The sequence below is a fragment of the Venturia canescens genome, chromosome 4 (assembly GCF_019457755.1).
Source record: "Venturia canescens isolate UGA chromosome 4, ASM1945775v1, whole genome shotgun sequence".
NCBI lineage: Eukaryota > Metazoa > Arthropoda > Insecta > Hymenoptera > Ichneumonidae > Venturia > Venturia canescens.
The window spans coordinates 13,006,652-13,025,430 of NC_057424.1; the positions used below are offsets into that span (position 1 = coordinate 13,006,652).

At 38.5% G+C, this 18,779-nt stretch overlaps 1 protein-coding gene across 3 annotated transcripts; it reads left to right on the forward strand.

Moving 5' to 3' along the window:
- Positions 1-735: 735 nt before the first annotated feature.
- FucTA (glycoprotein 3-alpha-L-fucosyltransferase A) lies at positions 736-17,677 on the forward strand. 3 transcript variants are annotated; one of them, XM_043416472.1, is made up of 9 exons: positions 736-1,227; positions 6,468-6,519; positions 7,437-7,778; positions 8,003-8,098; positions 10,089-10,280; positions 11,087-11,311; positions 11,409-11,597; positions 11,889-12,124; positions 12,559-17,677. In XM_043416472.1, the coding sequence occupies exons 3-9, from the start codon at positions 7,614-7,616 to the stop codon at positions 12,905-12,907; spliced, it is 1,452 nt and encodes a 483-aa protein (XP_043272407.1). In that variant the 5' UTR covers positions 736-1,227; positions 6,468-6,519; positions 7,437-7,613; the 3' UTR covers positions 12,908-17,677. The 3 variants fall into 3 exon arrangements, with proteins under 3 accessions (XP_043272407.1, XP_043272408.1, XP_043272409.1); XM_043416473.1 differs by having other exon boundaries at positions 7,494-7,778; XM_043416474.1 differs by lacking the exon at positions 8,003-8,098 and having other exon boundaries at positions 738-1,227.
- The last annotated feature ends 1,102 nt before the right edge of the window (positions 17,678-18,779 follow it).

An 18,779-nucleotide genomic window follows, 5' to 3' on the forward strand; every position in this document is an offset into this window, starting at 1 on the left:
TACAGTTGAACGATCCAATTTGATAAGTCAATAGGAATATACTGTGACTTTTCAAAACGCCTTTTTTAGTGTTAATCAAGTTGAAACAACTTACTTTATTGATTTTGCCACCTCACCGTTATTTTTGTAGGTCAAACTGTACGTTTTTTTGGTCTAACGTAGTTTTTTAATCCTGCGAGAGTCATTGAAAAAGTTTTCTAAATTCGAAAAACATGGGGAACAGTTCTCCAGTGAAATGAAGGAATTTCACAATCGAATCGTCACACGTACGTTTGAACGTTCGACACTTTGAAAAACTGAGTGGTCCATTGAAAAAAAAAAAAAAAAAATCATACTTCATTCTCCAAATTTCCAGAATCGAACTGACAACTTTCGTAGTTTTCGACATGCCCAAAATGAAGAGTTACCTGTACGAAAGTCCATTGAAAAAAATCTCATATAAAAAATGGGAATAAGCGGTTGGAGCTGTTGCGGTGATCGAGTGTCGAAACGTTGATAAATTAGTTGTTTTGTGAGAACGCGAGATAGCGTCCTCCGAAAGTAAAACAAAGGTGGGGTTGGGACAGCAAAGAGTGGACGAAAGTTTACGGGGGAAAACGGTTTGGCGTACGGAGGAGGTTAAGTTGCGCGCAGACGCGACTCTTATGGATTTTCCTTGATAGCGGGTTATCGTGACATGGTGGTGGCGGATGCGATGATGCTACGAGAAGAAGGGAGGGGTTCGGCGAGGAATGGTAGTATAGACGTGTGTAGAGAAAAAAGTGAGGCAGAAGGAGCACCGAGCGGAAAGCAGACCGTGTATAAGAGGCGCCCTGGTACGCCATCGGACGGCGTCTATAGGGCGTAAGGGAAGGTGTCCCCTTCTCTCGAGGCCTCAATTTTTTTCTCCGTTGCTGTTGCACACCTTCGGATTTCCAAAGTTTTTAAACCCATCGAACCAAAACAAGTTCATATCATCACCGACTAATTACAACAATTACGATGACTGCGAGAATGAGAATTTTTTCGAGATGAGCGGTAATCGCGTTTGTGTCATGTGACTGGTGATCGTGCTCAAACCGTTGTGTGGTGGTTAAAACGTGTGCGGCTGAGTGCGTGAGTGCGAACAGGCTTATCCATCGACCGCTGTCCTTCTACACAAGGCATTCATGAGGGGGAGCTTTTCTCTTCTCCCGGTCTCTTTCTCTCTCTCTCTCTTTTTAAATACTCACGCAACTCACCGTGAGGGTAAGATCACTGAATTATCTTATCAAATTTTACTACTTTTTTACGAAACAACGCCTTGCGCTCGATATCTTCACCCGAATGAGGAGACAATTTTTCGAGCTTTTCAGGAAGCTGCAGTTACCAGTACAACAGAGGGAATTTGAAGTTTTTGTTTTCAAGTTTCGGACTCTTTCGAATACGCAGTCGAGAGACTATTTTGTGTACAAAAACAGCAGAAACTGCCATCGCAGAGAACGGGTGGGCGAGTGCTTCGTTTCCTTAATTTTTTAATAACCTTTCGAGGGCATGGCTGGATGAATTTATCGTTACGTAGGTTCAATCAATAAAATCTTCGTTCCGTCAACTTTCGAAATGACGAAAAATTTCGTTTTTTTTAATTTTCATTCATTAACAGCAATGAAAAATGGAACAACGTCGACGTATCGGAACGAATTGTTGCATCGGTCGATGTTTCGTTCCAGTGTTTGTTTTTCGAATTAACATCGAAAAGTCGAGTTTGCCTTGCACCGAAGATTGACAGATTTGAGTTTCATATCGGTTAATTCTCGATCAATCGCTAGTATTATACGAAACACGGTTATAAAAAAATTCTTAATCGCAGCTTCGGGTAGGCGAGTGTAAGAATTCTTCCTTGTTATATTCGTCGCCCGTGGCAACCTAATTGCACCTCAAATTAATTGCTCTCAGGCAATGTGAAAGAAGTTTGAGGTAGTAACGGCGGAGGGTAGTCGGACGGAAATAAACCTCGTCGATAAAACTTTCCCACTTTCATTTCACTTCGTCAAAGCGAAATAACATATTTTGAAGGTTAATGAAAGTCCGTTCGAAATTGAATGACGAAAAAGGAGATTTTTGGCAGTCGTAAGAATTGCTGCTATCTTCAGAATATATTTTTTCACGTTTTTCTAAAAACAGTTCGACGAACGAACAACTCATGCGCGTGTGACAATCGCGAGCGTGTGTATTTAGCAGTTATTAGTTACGAGGCGTTAACTCTCTCGCGCGGAGCAGCACGTGGTTTTAGCGGTGATGGGCGTGCTGTGGCATCGTGTTGTGATACGTTTTTCTCACCGCAGTAGGCTTCGTATCTCTTTTACGATAAAAAAAACACCTCTCGCTGTGAAATAATTGTCGAATGAACGTAACATTGTGAATATCTGATGTAACATGGAAATAAATAAAACCACGAGGACGAAAAGTATCCAGACAAGAGTTTGAAAAAGTTTCGAACCTTTTTTTATGCAGTTCCGTTGGCAGTTGACGTAAACGAATTTAGTGGATACCATTTTGAAGGGCGTTCATTATTTTGTTTTTTCGTCATTGTTTGACGATTTTTTGACGGGTCTTCTCCAACGAAAAAGTCAGTCGTCGGTTTTATATTTCAGAAAACAGCGAGAATGAAAACTTGCATCGATTCTCGTTGACGTTTGACGAGCTTATTTTTTCACACTCCCAATAATTCCTCGAGACAGTAATTTTGATGAGTCGTTCGTTGGAAAATTGGTCTATCAATCCTCGAAAAACTGTCTGTTTAAGAGCGCAAAGCGATAGAAATGTCAAGGCCAAAAAATGATTAGAGTTTGGTCAAGCTTCGTTCTCGTTTATTCATTCATTGGATTAAGTCATCAGGCGGTTTTTCCCCGTCCCATTTAAATGTGCGCACGGAACGGCCGTGCGCCGGTTCATAACAATGCCAGTGAAGAAAAATACGCGAATATATTTGTATACGGGAGATGTACGATTGTCAGTTGCAAAAAGTATCAGTCAATAATAGTGAAGCGGTAGAACGAGTACGTTGCGCCAATGAAATTCAAAGGTGGTAATTGCCTTGTCGACAATCGTTAAAATACTGACGTCGACGTGAAATACGAATGAAACAAAATGGACTTTGTTGCATAATTACACTACCCTGGAGATTTTAACGAAAGTATTCATTCGTCGAAATCAATTTTTATTGGAAAATGGTGTGCTCTCGCAGAACACATTCTTGAAAATAAAATTATTCCTTCCTAAGGTTGCACTATTCGATTTATATAAATAGAAAGATAAAATAACTTGTAACGTTGTTTATTTTTCCTGGTTACGAGCGGTGTGTTTGATGCTCAATAAAATGTTTTATTCCATTAATTTATAAGGAGATTTTATTTCTCGGGTCATGACGTGTGCCACTTGCGTCAATCATGTTTCGTATTGTCGATGAGTATAATGTAGCAAGTTATCGCGATCAGGAAGAGTTATTAAGGCTTTGTGGGGTTTGTGTGCGCATAACGGCGCGCACACGTGAACTATAACGATCAAAAGCACGTACCAGAAGTCGTAGGACCGTGAGAAAAAAAATCACTTTGAATTACGAACAAATCATCGCCACTCGACATTTCCGCACAATAATTGTAATTATGCGAGTTTAGATAAGTCGTGAGAGTATGAATAGCTGTTCCAAGCCTTTTAATCGTGTTTTTCATGTGGTGCTGACAATGGAAATGGGACGAGGGTACTGAGTCGATAATGGTGCACGGTTTTTGAGCCTCGACATAGAAAATAAATAATCGAAGAACCAGCAACGGGGGTGACACTTTTCCCTCAATTTTTTCAATTAAAATTTACGCGTTGGGCGAAATTACGCCCACGAACGTGTCGTGTTCATCGATAATGTCATGTTCTTCTCTAATCATCGGAACGCTCGATAAGATACGAGATAACGGTGCTATCGGACGTGCTCTACAAGCGTTTTTGCAATCAATGAATGATTGGCACAGACAAACACCTCAAAAATCTATTGCTTTCATTCGACGCCAAAAGCATTTTGGTGCGACAAACGTGTTTTAGTTTTTTTCGGTGTTCCTGCAAGAAATTTATTTCGTTTTTCGCTCGTGTCGGAGCGCAGCTGTGTCCTCGTTGGAATAACGTCGAAGATATTGTTTTTTTCTCTTTCTTTTGCCGGATTCGTTCTCATTGTCAATTGGCTTTTGACTAATGTCACCTTGAAAGTCATAACAAACAGTTCAATGGAGGTAGGCTCAAGTTATTGTACCCTTCGCACGACGCGGCACGATTCCGATCGGAAAGCGCGCGATACTTACACCGAGCCAGGAACTTGTTGCTTCGACGATGTTTTCGTCGCAAACGAAAATATTTATCGAGCGAGTTGATCGAGCGTCTGGTAGATCGAGTTCTAACGAAGCTTATTCCGTTCTCTGGTATTCGTTGATTCAAAAACTCTTGGTTGAATCGATTAATTTTTTTTCTCCCTTGAGTCAGAAACGTTGAAATTTACTAAGTTTTTTAATTCCCCCCATTTCGACGTGCTCGGACGACGCTGAAGTTTCCAACGTTGGAGTCCAACGAAATGAACGAAAAAAACGTTTGTAATTCACCAATTGTTTATTTCACGAATCGTTGGTGCAGCTTGCAAAACTACGAATCGCTACGAATCGCAAATTTGGCAGGGAACAAAATAGGAGAATTACTGGAATTATTGGAGAGTTTTTTTCGATCGTTTCGTTGGACTCCAACGTTGGAGTCATCATGCGTCATCATGCTCGGAACTACCGATTCCTTATGCTTCTCCAATATTCTGACTCGATCGTGGAATCAGATCGTTGTGCAATGGAGTGAACTGTAGTACATAAATTACGGCTCCGACCACCTGCGACACCTGCCAACCTCTCACAGAATGCCCCGAGAAATTTCGAATTTGGGAAATTATGAAGCTCACACGCAGCTGCGAAAAAACTTTGGAAACTGAGGAAAAAAATTCAACCATATTTTCTTTTTGAAATGGCAATCGCTTCAATTCATTCAACGAAAAAAAAAACAACAAATCCGCAATCCGAATCTAAAATTCGAATTTTCTCAACTTATTGATTCGAATATTTTTTGGAAAATTCAAATCCGTCGCTACTGAAATCGGAAAAATGATGATGGTACACAGATTCTCTGTGAACATTTGCGCACGAAGGAATAAGAGTGAAACGGAAATTTCAGTGGACGAAATCGTCGTTTATTGTCTCGTTTCGTATTCACGGACTGTACTCTCATCCTTCAAAGTTTTATTTCGACGCAATTCCAATCGAGCCCAACTGTGTAAATAGATCAAGCAGTAAGACTTGCGTCCCGAATGAATGAGGCCGTACGTTTGTATTGCTCTTATCTTTTATGAGGCGTTTCCAGTGAAATTTACTATGTTTCCTGTCATGGAATAGAGCGAAATTAGGGGGAAACGGATTGCGAGGAAAGGGAAGAAGAGAGTAGTCAAACTGGCGAGACATTATCGTCGATGAATGGGAGTAACGTGGGAAAAATGGTGGCACCAAAAGTGGAATTTGGTAACTGCGCATCCCTCGTTTATTTCGGAATGCACTTTGGTTACTGAATAATCACGTTGACTAGTTCAGTAACAAAATAACTGTCAATAAACTCGCAGAAACAAAGTCAGGGTTCGAAAAATTTTAATTTTGCTGTCGTCTTTAAGGTAACTCCTGTACTGCACGCTAGTCAAATGATTGCTAAATTTTCAAAACGCTTTTAGGCCGAGTTTAACGTATCGATTAAATGTATTATTAGTGGATTTGTATTACTGCATATCCTATTAAGATGTAAAAATATTAAAAACGCTAGTTTTGCAAAAGCATCAACTGATAAATGCAAATTTCCACGGTGACACATTTTCACTGCTATTTTTCAAATAATTATCTGCGTTTTTTCATCGATTTTATTGCAACAAGTCTCATTTTGTTGGTCAACCGGTCCTCTATGAATCCAGCATGTAGTTGTTTTTTTAACTTGATCGTTTCACTGTTGCAGCTAATTGTTCATTAAGTGAAAGAACTTTTTCATTCATAATTTCTGAAAGGAATGAGTTTAAAGGAAAATCTACGTGGTGAATTCGTGAAGGATCAGTTGAGGAACAAAATGAGGACTAGGTGCAATAAAATCGGTTAAAAAATACAGATGATTTTTTGAAAAACAGCTGTAAAAATGTGTCATCATGGAAATTTGCATCTATCAGTTGATACTTTTGCAAAGCTATCATTTCAAATATTTTTTCACGTTAATAAAATATGCTTGAATACATATCTGCTAACGATAAGTTTAATCGGTACCGTTGTACGCGGTCTAAAAGCGTTTTGAAAATTTAGCACTCATTTGACTAGCATGCAGTACCGTGATCGGTCTCGTGTCTTTTTATGTTTCGCCGTATTTTATTGCAGAGAGAAATTTAACAATTTTTTTGTTTCCAGATTGTTCGACCTTCGTCCAGTGCCAATACGCATAAACAACGTTCCCGATAAGGTAAGTTGAGTCAGAAATTTTGATGCTTTGCCCCTTATAAAAAATGAAAGGATTCGAGAAACCAAGGCGTGGGAAATTGGGGGGGAAAAAGTTCAAACTCGTTCCAATCATGCGAATTTTAACTTCACTTTTCCAATGCACTTGTTGAAATCGAGATGCTCGGCGTTGCATTCATTTTTGAGTGATGCAACCGACGAATGATCAATTTTCGTAATCGCAGTCTTTAGTAAAGAAAAAATTCGATTCTATGGGATTTTCGAGAAATATTTCGACGAACGGTTTGGATTGGATCACGCAGAAGTTCGTTACGAAAAGAGGTTCTTTTGATGCTCTCAAGATAAGCGTAATCTAGTATTTATGCAGTTGGAAAGAATGTCAAATTTCATGAGATACCGACCATCGCACGCAATCGACGCGTTTACGTTTCTCGATAAGAAAGAAAAATATTGCCTTGTTACCAAACACCAACGATTTTTAGTTGAAAATTAGTCATTTTCACGAGTGGTAACAACACGTCTAGGGAGTTCGTGTGTGACGGTCTCGTGGGTAAATCCATCGTAGGGCAAATCCAAAGTTTGGATCGGTGCGACTAAGCCACATGCACCGGTTGCGCATATCGATCTTGTGAGCGCGAGGCAACTTTTCTCTTGTCAAAGTTTCTCGTCGTGCTGAGGATATCTCAAACGAAGAGATTCGTTTCTCACTCTAAATTTCAAAAAAGAGTTTTGACATTGCGTTCCTTGTGATCGTATAATCCCAAAAGAATATTAGACCGAAAATAGAGGAATGAATATTGTAAATGCAACGAAAGTCGAAATCCGAAGTTTCCCAAAACCGCGAAAATAACCGTTGAGAAAAATCGTCACGCTGGAGGCAGTTTCTGCAGTGAATTGCAACGATTTTTTGTGCCACCACAGCGGTCGACTGAGCGCACGCTGATTTTGACTTCGTCCCTGTAAAATTGTGTGGATCAGAGGAGCCGAATGTCGTCGGGCGAGTCGAACGAATCCCGTCGCTAAGAGGAACCGAGCGAGCGCAGGAGGGGAGAGAAGGCAACGAGAGAAAGTGAAAATCCGCCGAATCGTAGAAACGGCATGGGACTGCCTCGTTTGTCACTGAAGAGATGCTTCCTCTACGTGTTTTGCATAACGGGCTTGTTCCTGGTGGTGATGAACGTACGTCAGAAGGAGATATGGCACGCCCTGAAGTCGGAGACCGGTGGCTCGCAGTCGGCGAGGCTTGTACCGGAAAGTACGAAGGTAATTATCAATTTGCGATCGCTAACAAAGTAAAACATTGACACGGTGGGGTTTTTATCGCCGAGAGATAAGGAGCTAAGTGGAACATTAGAACTGCAATATGCAGAAAGCGTAGAACATTTGGATCGACGTTAAAAACAAGCTAGTAAGCGAATTTAACGAAAAAAGAATGAGAGAAAAGAAAAACAAAACTTGAGAGACAAAAACGGATATTTCGCTCGCAGATGATCAAAGTTACGTTGCCCCCGAAACCAAAAGCGAAGAGGCCCGTGATTCTTACTCGATTCAGGGAGCACGAGCAGCAAAAAATCACGTACGAGGTACAGTCTGATAAAAAGTCCAAAAAACAACGCACAACAACAATCGACTGACGACGTTGACGGTGCTAAATGGGCACAAATCGATACTTTTGATAACAAAATTATAGTCGATTGTGTCAATTTGCGCTTTTACATGAATTTTAGTTACTTTTATACACGGAGGTAACGATTGTGCTGAGGTCTTGTTCGAACCTCAAAATGTTAGCCAGCCCAGCGAATCGTTTCTTCGATGCACAGGCAGTGATTTCGCAGATCACAATCCCCCCGAGTCACCATTATTACTATTATTATTATCGTTATTAAAATGATTATTTTCCGAACTTCGATTTAACTTGGTAATTAATTAACTAATTGCATTTTCCGATCGATTGCGCATCGCAGCTTCATGCATATTGCTGGAATACAATGGGCTGGATGCTTGGCTTTGACACTTGAGAAGATATTCGAAAACATGTTTACAAAGCATCGAGGTAGCGACTACATGCACAAATATGAAATTAGTTATTTGATAAACGGTAAATAACATTAAAATGAGACGGGTTTACACGTTGTGAATTTTCTTTAGTAATCTAATAAAAATCGCCACCGTTGACCACACTTTTTTCAACAATTCCAATATGTAAAAAATGATTTATCACTTAAATTGTAAATATCTCTGGTCCTTTTCGCTTTTCCTGCTTTATGCGAGCGCGCAGCTCCCGAGTATTTCGACACCACATAGACGCTAGTCGAAGAAAAAAAGGCAAGAGAGGAAAAGAGTTTTACGCGTATGCAAAGTGTCTCAAAAGTCCAAGATCCACGGGGCGAGTGAATGGCGCAGTAAACAAGAGAAAAGTCTTTATTCGTTGTTTTTTCTCAATGTTCGATCGACGAAGCATTTATTCCTCGTCATCGAATCAGGTGCTCCACCAAGCTCACAAAAACACTCGTTTTCTACTTCGATCTACTTTTTCCGATGCTCCGGAATCGTTTTTATTTTTTTTTTTCATGTATCGAGAACCACACCGAGCAATCACTCGTAATCGAGAACAATGCGATTAAGGGCTTTTCTCTCTAGAATCCAGCGAACTCTGTGACCTACGAAACAACTTTTGGGACACCCTGTTACGCCTTAATATTCAAACTTACCGATAATGGACGAGTTTACCCGCAACGTCCGCTTGATAGAGAAATATACATAGAAATACGAATAAACCTGTAAAAAGACGAGCTCATAACCGCAGCTCGGCTAGCAAACCTCACGGTCACTTGCACATAGGGCGTTGCGTAGAATACTTATTACGTTCTGCAGCACTATGAGCGAACGCATATGTTGCCTGTAGTGGCATGTAGATCAGTATTGTTCCAGGCTTATCGTCAACGAGTTTACACAGTTTTCGAATCCTTGCGCGATTATCATATTCCGTCGACACACAGCACACGACGCTACGCGAAATCGCTCGAGTCGCAAATGGCTAAAATTGAATTTTTCATTCGCTGTACACGACGAATAGTGTCTAAGCAGATTGGTAAATATTCTGATGGTTTATTCAACTTTCCGGCTGCACTGCAGTCCCCGCGGCACGGGTTACGCTTTTTCCTGGACTTTTCGTCGCCTTGCTCGAAGACTTGAAAATCAGTAGCGATGAATCAAAGCTGGGTGAGACGAGCCGGAGGAACGAGGGTCTCGAAAGTGCGCGGTGTGACGTGCAGCCGAAGGGTTCGAATGAATCGAATACCATGAAGTGAGATCGGAATGTTCTGGGATGTAAAATTTATTAGAATTTGAAAACCGAGTTAAGTTTGTTGTAGACTCGAGGTTCGAGAACAAGTTCTGGTTGTTGATTCACGTTATTATGAAAATTGAACTCTGCCCATGTGTTTTTATTGAGTAGCTACAAGCTCCCGTCTTTACACAATCGTAATAGCTTTTCGAATGAATTTTTAAGGCTGCTTAGGTTCCATTGCAAAAGTAAATTCGATATTACATTCGTGTGCAATAATATTAAAGCTATCGAACGGCACGGCAACGATAAACTCGTTGGAGGCCATTCCCGATATCACGGATCCTTCCAAGAGGCCTTGGTACATGAAAGGTGGAACGAGGCGACCACATCCGGCGGTAAGATCTCGCCGGACCGGAAAGAGAATCGCGATGCTCTGGCCCGATGAGGATCGCTACGATGATCGAATCACCAATCAGGTATGATTCGACGAGTCTTCGAATTTCCTTCAACCGATCGTCCCAGATGATCAAATCAAAATCAAAAGTCATTCAACTCAAATCTTGAGTGAACAAATTCGCTGGCATTGATTTCTTCAATCAAGTGTCCTACACGGAGAAAACGGATTCGTTTTTCATAGTGAGGAATGCATTATTTTTCAGGAATTTTCAAAGTATATTTAGCCACCGATTACAAACAGCATTGTAGTTTTTGAATTTTCCAATTTTTCGTCCCTTTTGTTCTAAACAGCTTCGCGGAGATAGCAAACGATGATGCGCACGTGAGAACTATGTTTCGTTTTGTTTTCGAGTTTTATTCATCGTGTCAGACCAGCACTTACCGATGAGTAGAAATGTATTGCAAATCACAAATTTTCACTCTCAGCATAGTAAATTCTATGGTAAATACACGAATATAGACCGAATACGCGAAACATTTTACTAGTTTTTTTTTTTTTTTTTTTTTTCAGGGTTGCTCGAGCATACTTTGCAATATAAACATTTCGAGTGACTGAAAAGATTTTTTACTATGCTAAAATAAAAGGTATGGGTATTGGTCTTTTTACTACGGTATGAATAGAACAATTTTTATTACTGTTCTTCGAATTAATGCTGCAATACAGTCGTATGTGCTGTCCCCCGAGACACTTTATTCTTAGTACTTTCCTCTAGAATTCTCGACCTCGTTTTCTCCGTGTAGGAATAACGTGAGCAGACGAAATCGTTGAAAGTGAGAAATCTTGTAGGATCGTTTCAATTGACGTGCTTGAACTGAAACTTTGCAGCTTATGTTCATACCGCCCGACTACAACAGAACCGCAGCTGAGTATCGACCAAAAAGAATAATGGTACCCCATGGTATGGGGGATGCGAAAACGGGCTCTGAGATTTTTCACCAACTTCGTTGTCCCGTAAACACTTGTACTATTACGCGTGACAATCCGGAATCAGCTGACTTGATATTGTTCAAGGATTATGTGACCCACACCGGCCATCGACCGCCCAATCAGGTGAGGCTCATTAATTCCCATTTTTTTTCTATTTCATCTCGAATGAAAATTTATCCATAAAAATGGACAGTCTCAACAGCCAAATATTATCCAACAGATATGGATGCTGTATTTTTTGGAGTGCCCTTATCACACGCAAAGCGTTAAAAATGCTCTCGTCAATTGGACAGCGACGTATCGACGCGACAGCGATATCGTTGCGCCTTACGAACGATGGCAGTATTACGATCCGAGGGTCATACAAATTCCTCAGACTTTCAACTACGCCGCAAATAAGACAAAAAAGGTGAGCCACCCTCAAGTTCCCATCCATCTTATAACGATTCTTAACTTATATTTTTTAAACTTTATTTGAAATAGTTCATCATTTTTCTTTCCATATTGTACAGGAAAATGCGATTGAATATTCGGAGGCCCAACACTTAGCCAGTTTAAAATAATTTTTAAATCAGTTACGAGTTTTTTCGTTTATTGATTTTTCTGGATTTCCTTTGGATACTTTCGAAAAGATTTTTTGATGTTTGAAAATAAATAGTGAATTAAAGTTAATAAGAAATTTTCTTCGCTCTTTGCACAGGTAGCGTGGTTCGTCTCAAACTGTCGTCCTCGCAATCAACGATTGCATTATGCTCGTGAGCTTGCAAAGCACATTCAGGTCGATATTTACGGCGCTTGCGGGAGTCTCCGTTGTTCCAGATCCCAAGCTCAAACGTGTTTCGAGATGCTGGACGACGATTACAAATTTTATTTAGCTTTTGAAAATTCAAACTGCCGGGATTATATAACGGAAAAGTTTTTCGTAAATGGTCTTGGGTAAGCGGATGTCAAAATTTTTCAATTGTTTACGACGATGAAATACGCCCCGGAACCCACCTGCGATCACAATATCCAATGAATTCATTTCTATCTCAACAAAATATCAAATTATATCTGAACTTGAATTATGCGATTGATTATAAAAATATTTTCTTCGATTCACCCAGAATTCCATTCGATAACTGTCAAAGCATGTCGAAGTAACCGACCATCGGAAAGGTCATGAAATATTTCATTAAAAACTTCATTTTAAAAAATCATAAAAAAATAAATTATAGATTTTGTACACTGTATGACACTCGAACAAAAAATTGTGATCAATTTGACCAGATTTATTGAAAAAATGATAAAATTATAAAAAAAGTCCCGATGTGCATGATTCCTGATTCGATTGTAAGGTACTAACGAATGTGTTTGTGACGTTTGTTCAGACACAACGTTTTGCCGATCGTGATGGGTGCTCATCCAACTGATTACGCAAAAAGTGCACCTTATCGGTCTTACATACACGTCGACGAGTTCGAGTCGCCTCGAGAGTTGGCGGAGTATCTTCATCGTTTGGACAACGACGACGAGCTCTACAATTCTTATTTCAAGTGGAAGGGCACAGGTGAATTTATCAACACGTATTTTTGGTGTCGCGTTTGTGCGATGCTTCACGACGAAAAACCGCCGAAGTATTACAAGGATGTTAACGAATGGTGGCGCGGCGACGACGTCTGTACTTTGAATTCGTGGCGTAAGCACGAGAGTAAGGAGATCGATTATCAGAGAACTTGAAAAGCCTGAATCACCGATTCAATTCTGATCATTCGTTCGCGAATATGAAAAATCAATCACGAGTATTTGGATCACTAACGTGATTCAAATCGTGGCAATCTTGGACTGAGGGAAATTATCGGAGCGGGGTGAATATTGCAAAGTGATCGAGGAAACTAAGCAAAAATTGATTTCTTGGAGCCTGATGATGGAATTTGAAAAAAATGATTTTCCGTTGCAAATTAATCGAATTCTTCATGCTTCAGTATGCAGAATTTGTTGTGGTGAAATACTCGATTTCAAAATGTCAAGTAGGCAAAGTCACGAACGCTGTTGTGGTTTCTTAATTTTTTTCATCTTTTACACGATTCTACCTTTGGATTCATTTAAATACGTTTTTTCTTCGTTTTCAACACATTTTTTAAAAAGTTTTATTGAATTAGAATGAAAATTGATTATTTCAGCACGTTTCCAAAATACTTTACGAGCCCGAAACACTTCAATCACAAGATTGAAACAGAATTAAAGTAACTGTTCATGCAAAAGGTGATTAAGATAAACACGAAAAAAGAAAACGCATCGCTTCCTAAACGCAAGGTAGCCCTCGCACCTGCGTCTCGTTAAGTATAAGTGTTTATTAGAAAATTTAAACCGTAAGATAAAACTTCCATGTATTTTCGTCGGTGGCGAGAAACAGACACAAAAATTAAGCCGAGAAGTGCAAAAAGAAAACGAAACGATTCGTTGCATTGACTGATTGTACGATGGTGTGTTAAGGTTTGTGAATTTTTCATGTTGCAGCAGCATCTTAACACTGTGAAGGGTAGAAAGTTCGTTTCATCAAAATAAGAGCATTTGCCACGTTCCAAATGAAAAACTATTGGCTATGCCGTGATCTACATTCTCCTAGAATCGTAGAGAAACTTAAAAAACCCCACGTCACTAATTTTCGGTGAAGCTCTGAGAAATAAAATTTTTTTATCGAACCAAATGCGTTGGACAATATTTTGGTCGATCCAAAAATTTTTTCATTGAATCGTAAATGATTCAACTCATGCGACTGATACATGAAACTTCTTTCGAACGCAACAAATCGCCGAAACCAAATGATTCTTTCGATCAACTCGTATTTTTTATTCGTTTACACTCGTAGTTGCTCCAACAAATATTGGTTTGAATTTGAATTATCCATTAGACTAAGCGGATATCGTAGGGACGACTTTTTTTTTGGAATTTTGAAAAAAAAAAAAGTTTTCAGTGGGGTAAATTGATCAAATAAAAATGAAGATTTAATGAAAGACTCCGTGCTTTTTCAAAGACACGAAGTTTTAGACTATGAAACAGTATCAATTAAAAATTCATTCAATTATCAGGCTAGATTCTTGTATGTCAATTAAGCGGTAATATTATCCACGCCGTGTTCTATTACTGAGCTGAATTTGAACTATGTCACTAAAAATTAGTGCCGAATGGTTTTTGCGTTGCTCTACGGCATGGTTGGAGACTGCGGACGATCTGATATGCCTCAGGTATTTTATAGGGAGCTCATTCATTTTTCATCATTCCATTTCATTAAGAAAGAATTGACCCTTTATATTATTTATCAAACAACCAGCGATACGGTTTTCTTGATTTTCGAATGGCTTTTCAAATTTTATTGGAATCCTTTGTTATTCATTCTTTCTTTTCGTACTCACAAATGATCAGGCTGAATTGTAAAATACGGTTGGACTAAGCTACTTAAAAATTGTCTCATCTAACGATCATTCCATTTTTCATAAAATACCCCGTATATACATCTATTATGTATGTAACAATATATATATATATATACACATATATATAGTTCCTAAATCGAAAATAATCGCCGTAACTAAGAGACGAGGCATCGAATTAATTAGAAAAATTATTATTCGATCATTTTTCAAAAATTTTGTTAATTAACATTTCAAAGACTTTTTGACGATTTATTGAGGGTACGATAATGAATTATTTTGATAATCGATTCCGCTTTTGCTGAATCGTCCAGTATTTAGAGTGGAAAAAACGATTATTGAATCACGAAAACGGTCGGACAATGATTTTTTGTATTCTTCGTTGTGTTCGTCTCTTCCGCGAATCCAGTTCCGAGGTAATATTTTCATCAGGCACAGACATACACATACACACAGCTCGCACACATGAAGATAAAAATCGCTCGGATTCTGTGATAACTTAAGGGTATAAAATAGGGAATAAAAATAAGGAGGCTTGTCGAAACGAACGATCACAATCGTGTACGGATAATCATATACGTGTATTTATGTTTGGCCGATGTACCAACGATGTTATAAAATGAGCGAGCGTTTTATAATTACGACAAACTGCCAGATTTGCCGGAATTTAGCCACGCAACGAACATCTTGACATTCGTTTTATTGAGATCGAATTCTTCGTCGTCCAGTTGAGTTTGGAATAATTTGATATCCAATAACATCGGCGTTGATTGAACCGGTCGCTAAATTATTCGTCATTCAATTGGACGTGTTTTATTTAATTAGCTAATGAAAAATGGACATGACAGCACATCTGCACATTCAGTATTGGTTTTGATTTAGCACAAAAAACGATTTCACCATGATAATATTCGTGTTTTCGATAATATTTCTTTGATTCAATAAAAAGCGAGCTCAATAACGATTAACGCACACGCATTACGAAGAGCGAAGGGTGACAACGAAGAAAATCATATTTTTGAAAAAATCGTTTTAATTGTCTATTCTTTGTCGAATGGTCGGTTATTTATTTTTTATAACGTCCATGAAAAAAAAGAAAACATACACACGCACAATTTTGTCTCGTTTGCATAGCGTTATTGAACGATTCTTGCTGAGATTACGAGAAACTGTGCAGATTTTTTGAACGAAGATTTGGTCAAATGGCTGTTGTTTGTTGTAGCTAAATAAATGTGGAAAAAATAATACAATTTCCTGATGAACAAAGATCGATGACGAGAACTCGATGAGAGATTGTGCGCTCGCTTCTCTAGTCATTTAACCCTCGAGGCAATTATAATTTATGTTCACTTACGCAGCATCAAAAAGAAGAAATTTTATTTATTCGAGCTGCTTGTTTATAGCTGATTCGAAGGTGTTTTGTTATTGAATTATTGAATGTTTAATAAAACTTTGTTTAGGTTAATTACGTCGATTTATTTATTGAGGTGCACGGTGTTTTACCAAAATAGCGTTATTCATAGCAATTTACGAAGGATTTGAATACTTTTTTTCATTCTGAAAGAACGAAGTTGCAGCTTCATTGAACAACACAAGCGATTATTGAATATTTCTTAAGCTCGTTAAATATTTATCGTATTTATACTTTCGAAAGATGTTTGTCGAATTGAAAGCTTTCCGTTTCAAGGAATATTTCGTTCCCTTCTAGTACAGGATCTGGCTGCTGATACTTATATTGATATGTCTTTTTATCGGAATATCATTTTAATGAAGAATTTCATGTAAGTTGAGATCCCAGATGTGCTCAGCAAAATTCTGACTCAAGAACTTTCCATTTCAGTATTTTTGGATGATTTTTTTTTGTAATATCTCAGATTATCTGTTAGCGGAATGAATCAGGCGCCACTCGCAACGAAGTGAGCTGAAAAATTATTAAATTGATGAATATGAAAACTCGCTCGAGCCAACGGAAGAGTATAATAAGAAATTATCGCGTGAGCATTCCTACAATGAAAAATGGCCTTTCCTCATGGAGAGCCAAAATCCAAAACGATTTAAAAAGGCCTCTCCATCATAAGAGTCAATTTTGATATTGATTAAAATTAATGTATTACTGTAAAATAATTTTCTTCCTAACTTTACTATCGAAGTCGATTTCTACAGCAGAAAGAATGCAATTATTCGACCAAAATATCCTGAACAACGAATTGGTCGAAACCACTGAAATCACGTCCCATGGGGCTTCATTGATTTCGCCAACAAATAATCTTGGACATTAAAAAAAAAAAAAAAAAAAAAATCAATCAAAAATTTCTTGAGTAAAATTACTTGCGTCAGAATTTCCGAAGACATACGCAGACACCAATTGAAGACCTTCCACGGAGCCGATAAGATTATTTTTCGTTGAAGTGGCAGGCGAATGCAGCCGAATCTTATAGACTACAAATTTGCGCAATTTGATAAATTTACATGCGTGAATGATTTTCATTGTTTTGTACGATTCGTGAGCAAACAAAACGAATGCGAAGGGCACAGTGCTGGGGTTTGTGAGTGGTTTTACACGATTGGTGCTGGCTTATGGTGCATAATGAATTTAAATGGGAGGATGAACGAAGAGAAAAAAAAAAAACAAACAAAAAATAGAAAAATATGAACGGTATCGAAGATGTAAAAAAAAAGTCTAATAATTAGTCTAACAATTAGTGGATTCGAATGAAATTCTAAGTCGATTTTATAGATACAGATGAGACGAAATGACGAAAAAAAGAAAAGAAAAATAACGGTCGTACCGTCGGCAGCGTGGAAGACAAAAATTCTCGTGCTGATTCAACGAGTACTAATAAACAGTAACGAGTATGTCTACTCATATTCGAGAATGAATTAATAAACGCGTCGTTAATCTAGATACTAGATTGACATTGTAAATATTAGCTTTAAATCTTAACAATATAAAAGTGTAATAATGTTATTATACGATCGTAATTACATGTATAATGTCGCAAGAAAGAACAAGAGATCAGTGCTGCGAACAGCTAAACGTTCGCGGAGCAAATAAAATGATGAATTTATAGAGAAACGTGAGTGATTTTTTCTTACATTTTTTACTCCTTTTTCGCTTGAATGATTAAACTATTGAATTGCTCTCGCTTCGGTTCGAGTCAGGTTCTCTGTTTTCATACATTCTGTCGTGGATAATCGCATACAATTTGGGTTTCTTGTGAGCAATTTCATGAAAAGTTTCAACATTGGCATCCAGTGGTTAAACTAAAGTCTAAATGGTTATTCCGAGGAGATTAATTCACAATAAAAGTATTCTAATAGAATACCAAAAACTTAGGGTTGTACAGTCGAGCAAAAAAGATCATCGATGGACGTAAACCTTACAAGAAGAGTTTCGAATTATAATAATTATGTATTATTATCATATTTATATTGTTTAAGAGGAGAATGGAGATTGCACGAGCAGCGGCTGTTCTTCCTTCTGGTTGAACGGGGAACGCTCTTGTACGCTTTGTAACTCACACACGGGCCGTTTGCCAAGACCCTTAATCTCTTTCAATTTTGCTGCTCCCCATTTTCGACAACGAAAATTTTTCTACTGAATAATGCACGAGCTCGATGGGGAAAGAAATCTCATTTATTTATCAGAGAGCTTTTACTATTTGCTTCACATTTACATTGCAAACCAGCGTGGCCCGCTCGTTAAATAATTAATTCTTCGAGGTCAACATCTGACCTGAAATAAACTGGCGCCTGGTCGTCCACATTCACGTTCCTCAATTCTCTTGCTTCAGCAGCTGTTGAAACTCCCGCATCGCGACGAGCGTAGATAATTATTTTTGAGACTCTCGTAAAAAAGGTAAAGAATCCGTAATTATAGTTTTATTTGCGAGCTTAGTCGAGTCGTAGGCAGAAATAAAGTTTGCCTTGCAAATATTGAGATAATTGATTCAATCTATAGATATTGACGGATAAAAAATGTTCGAATGAACAAATTTGACGAAACGTCGAATGAAATTGTACTTATAGAAAGACATATGGGAAAGCTCTTGATTCGTCAGTTTATGAATCGAACGCAGCATTTTGTGTGTATTTAACGAGCAATTGATCGTGATAAAGGCCCTCGTCCCCTGGGTAGTTAAGAGCCTTTGGTGTGCTCCGGCCCTCGGTTGCACACA

What these genes read in the sequence shown, in the direction of transcription:
- FucTA (XM_043416472.1), top strand. Translation starts at nt 7,614, where the DNA reads ATGGGACTGCCTCGTTTGTCACTGAAGAGATGCTTCCTCTACGTGTTT. An exon ending in TTGTACCGGAAAGTACGAAG is followed by an intron (nt 7,779 to 8,002) that starts GTAATTATCAAT and finishes TTTCGCTCGCAG; the next exon opens with ATGATCAAAGTTACGTTGCC. An exon ending in ATGATCGAATCACCAATCAG is followed by an intron (nt 10,281 to 11,086) that starts GTATGATTCGAC and finishes GAAACTTTGCAG; the next exon opens with CTTATGTTCATACCGCCCGA.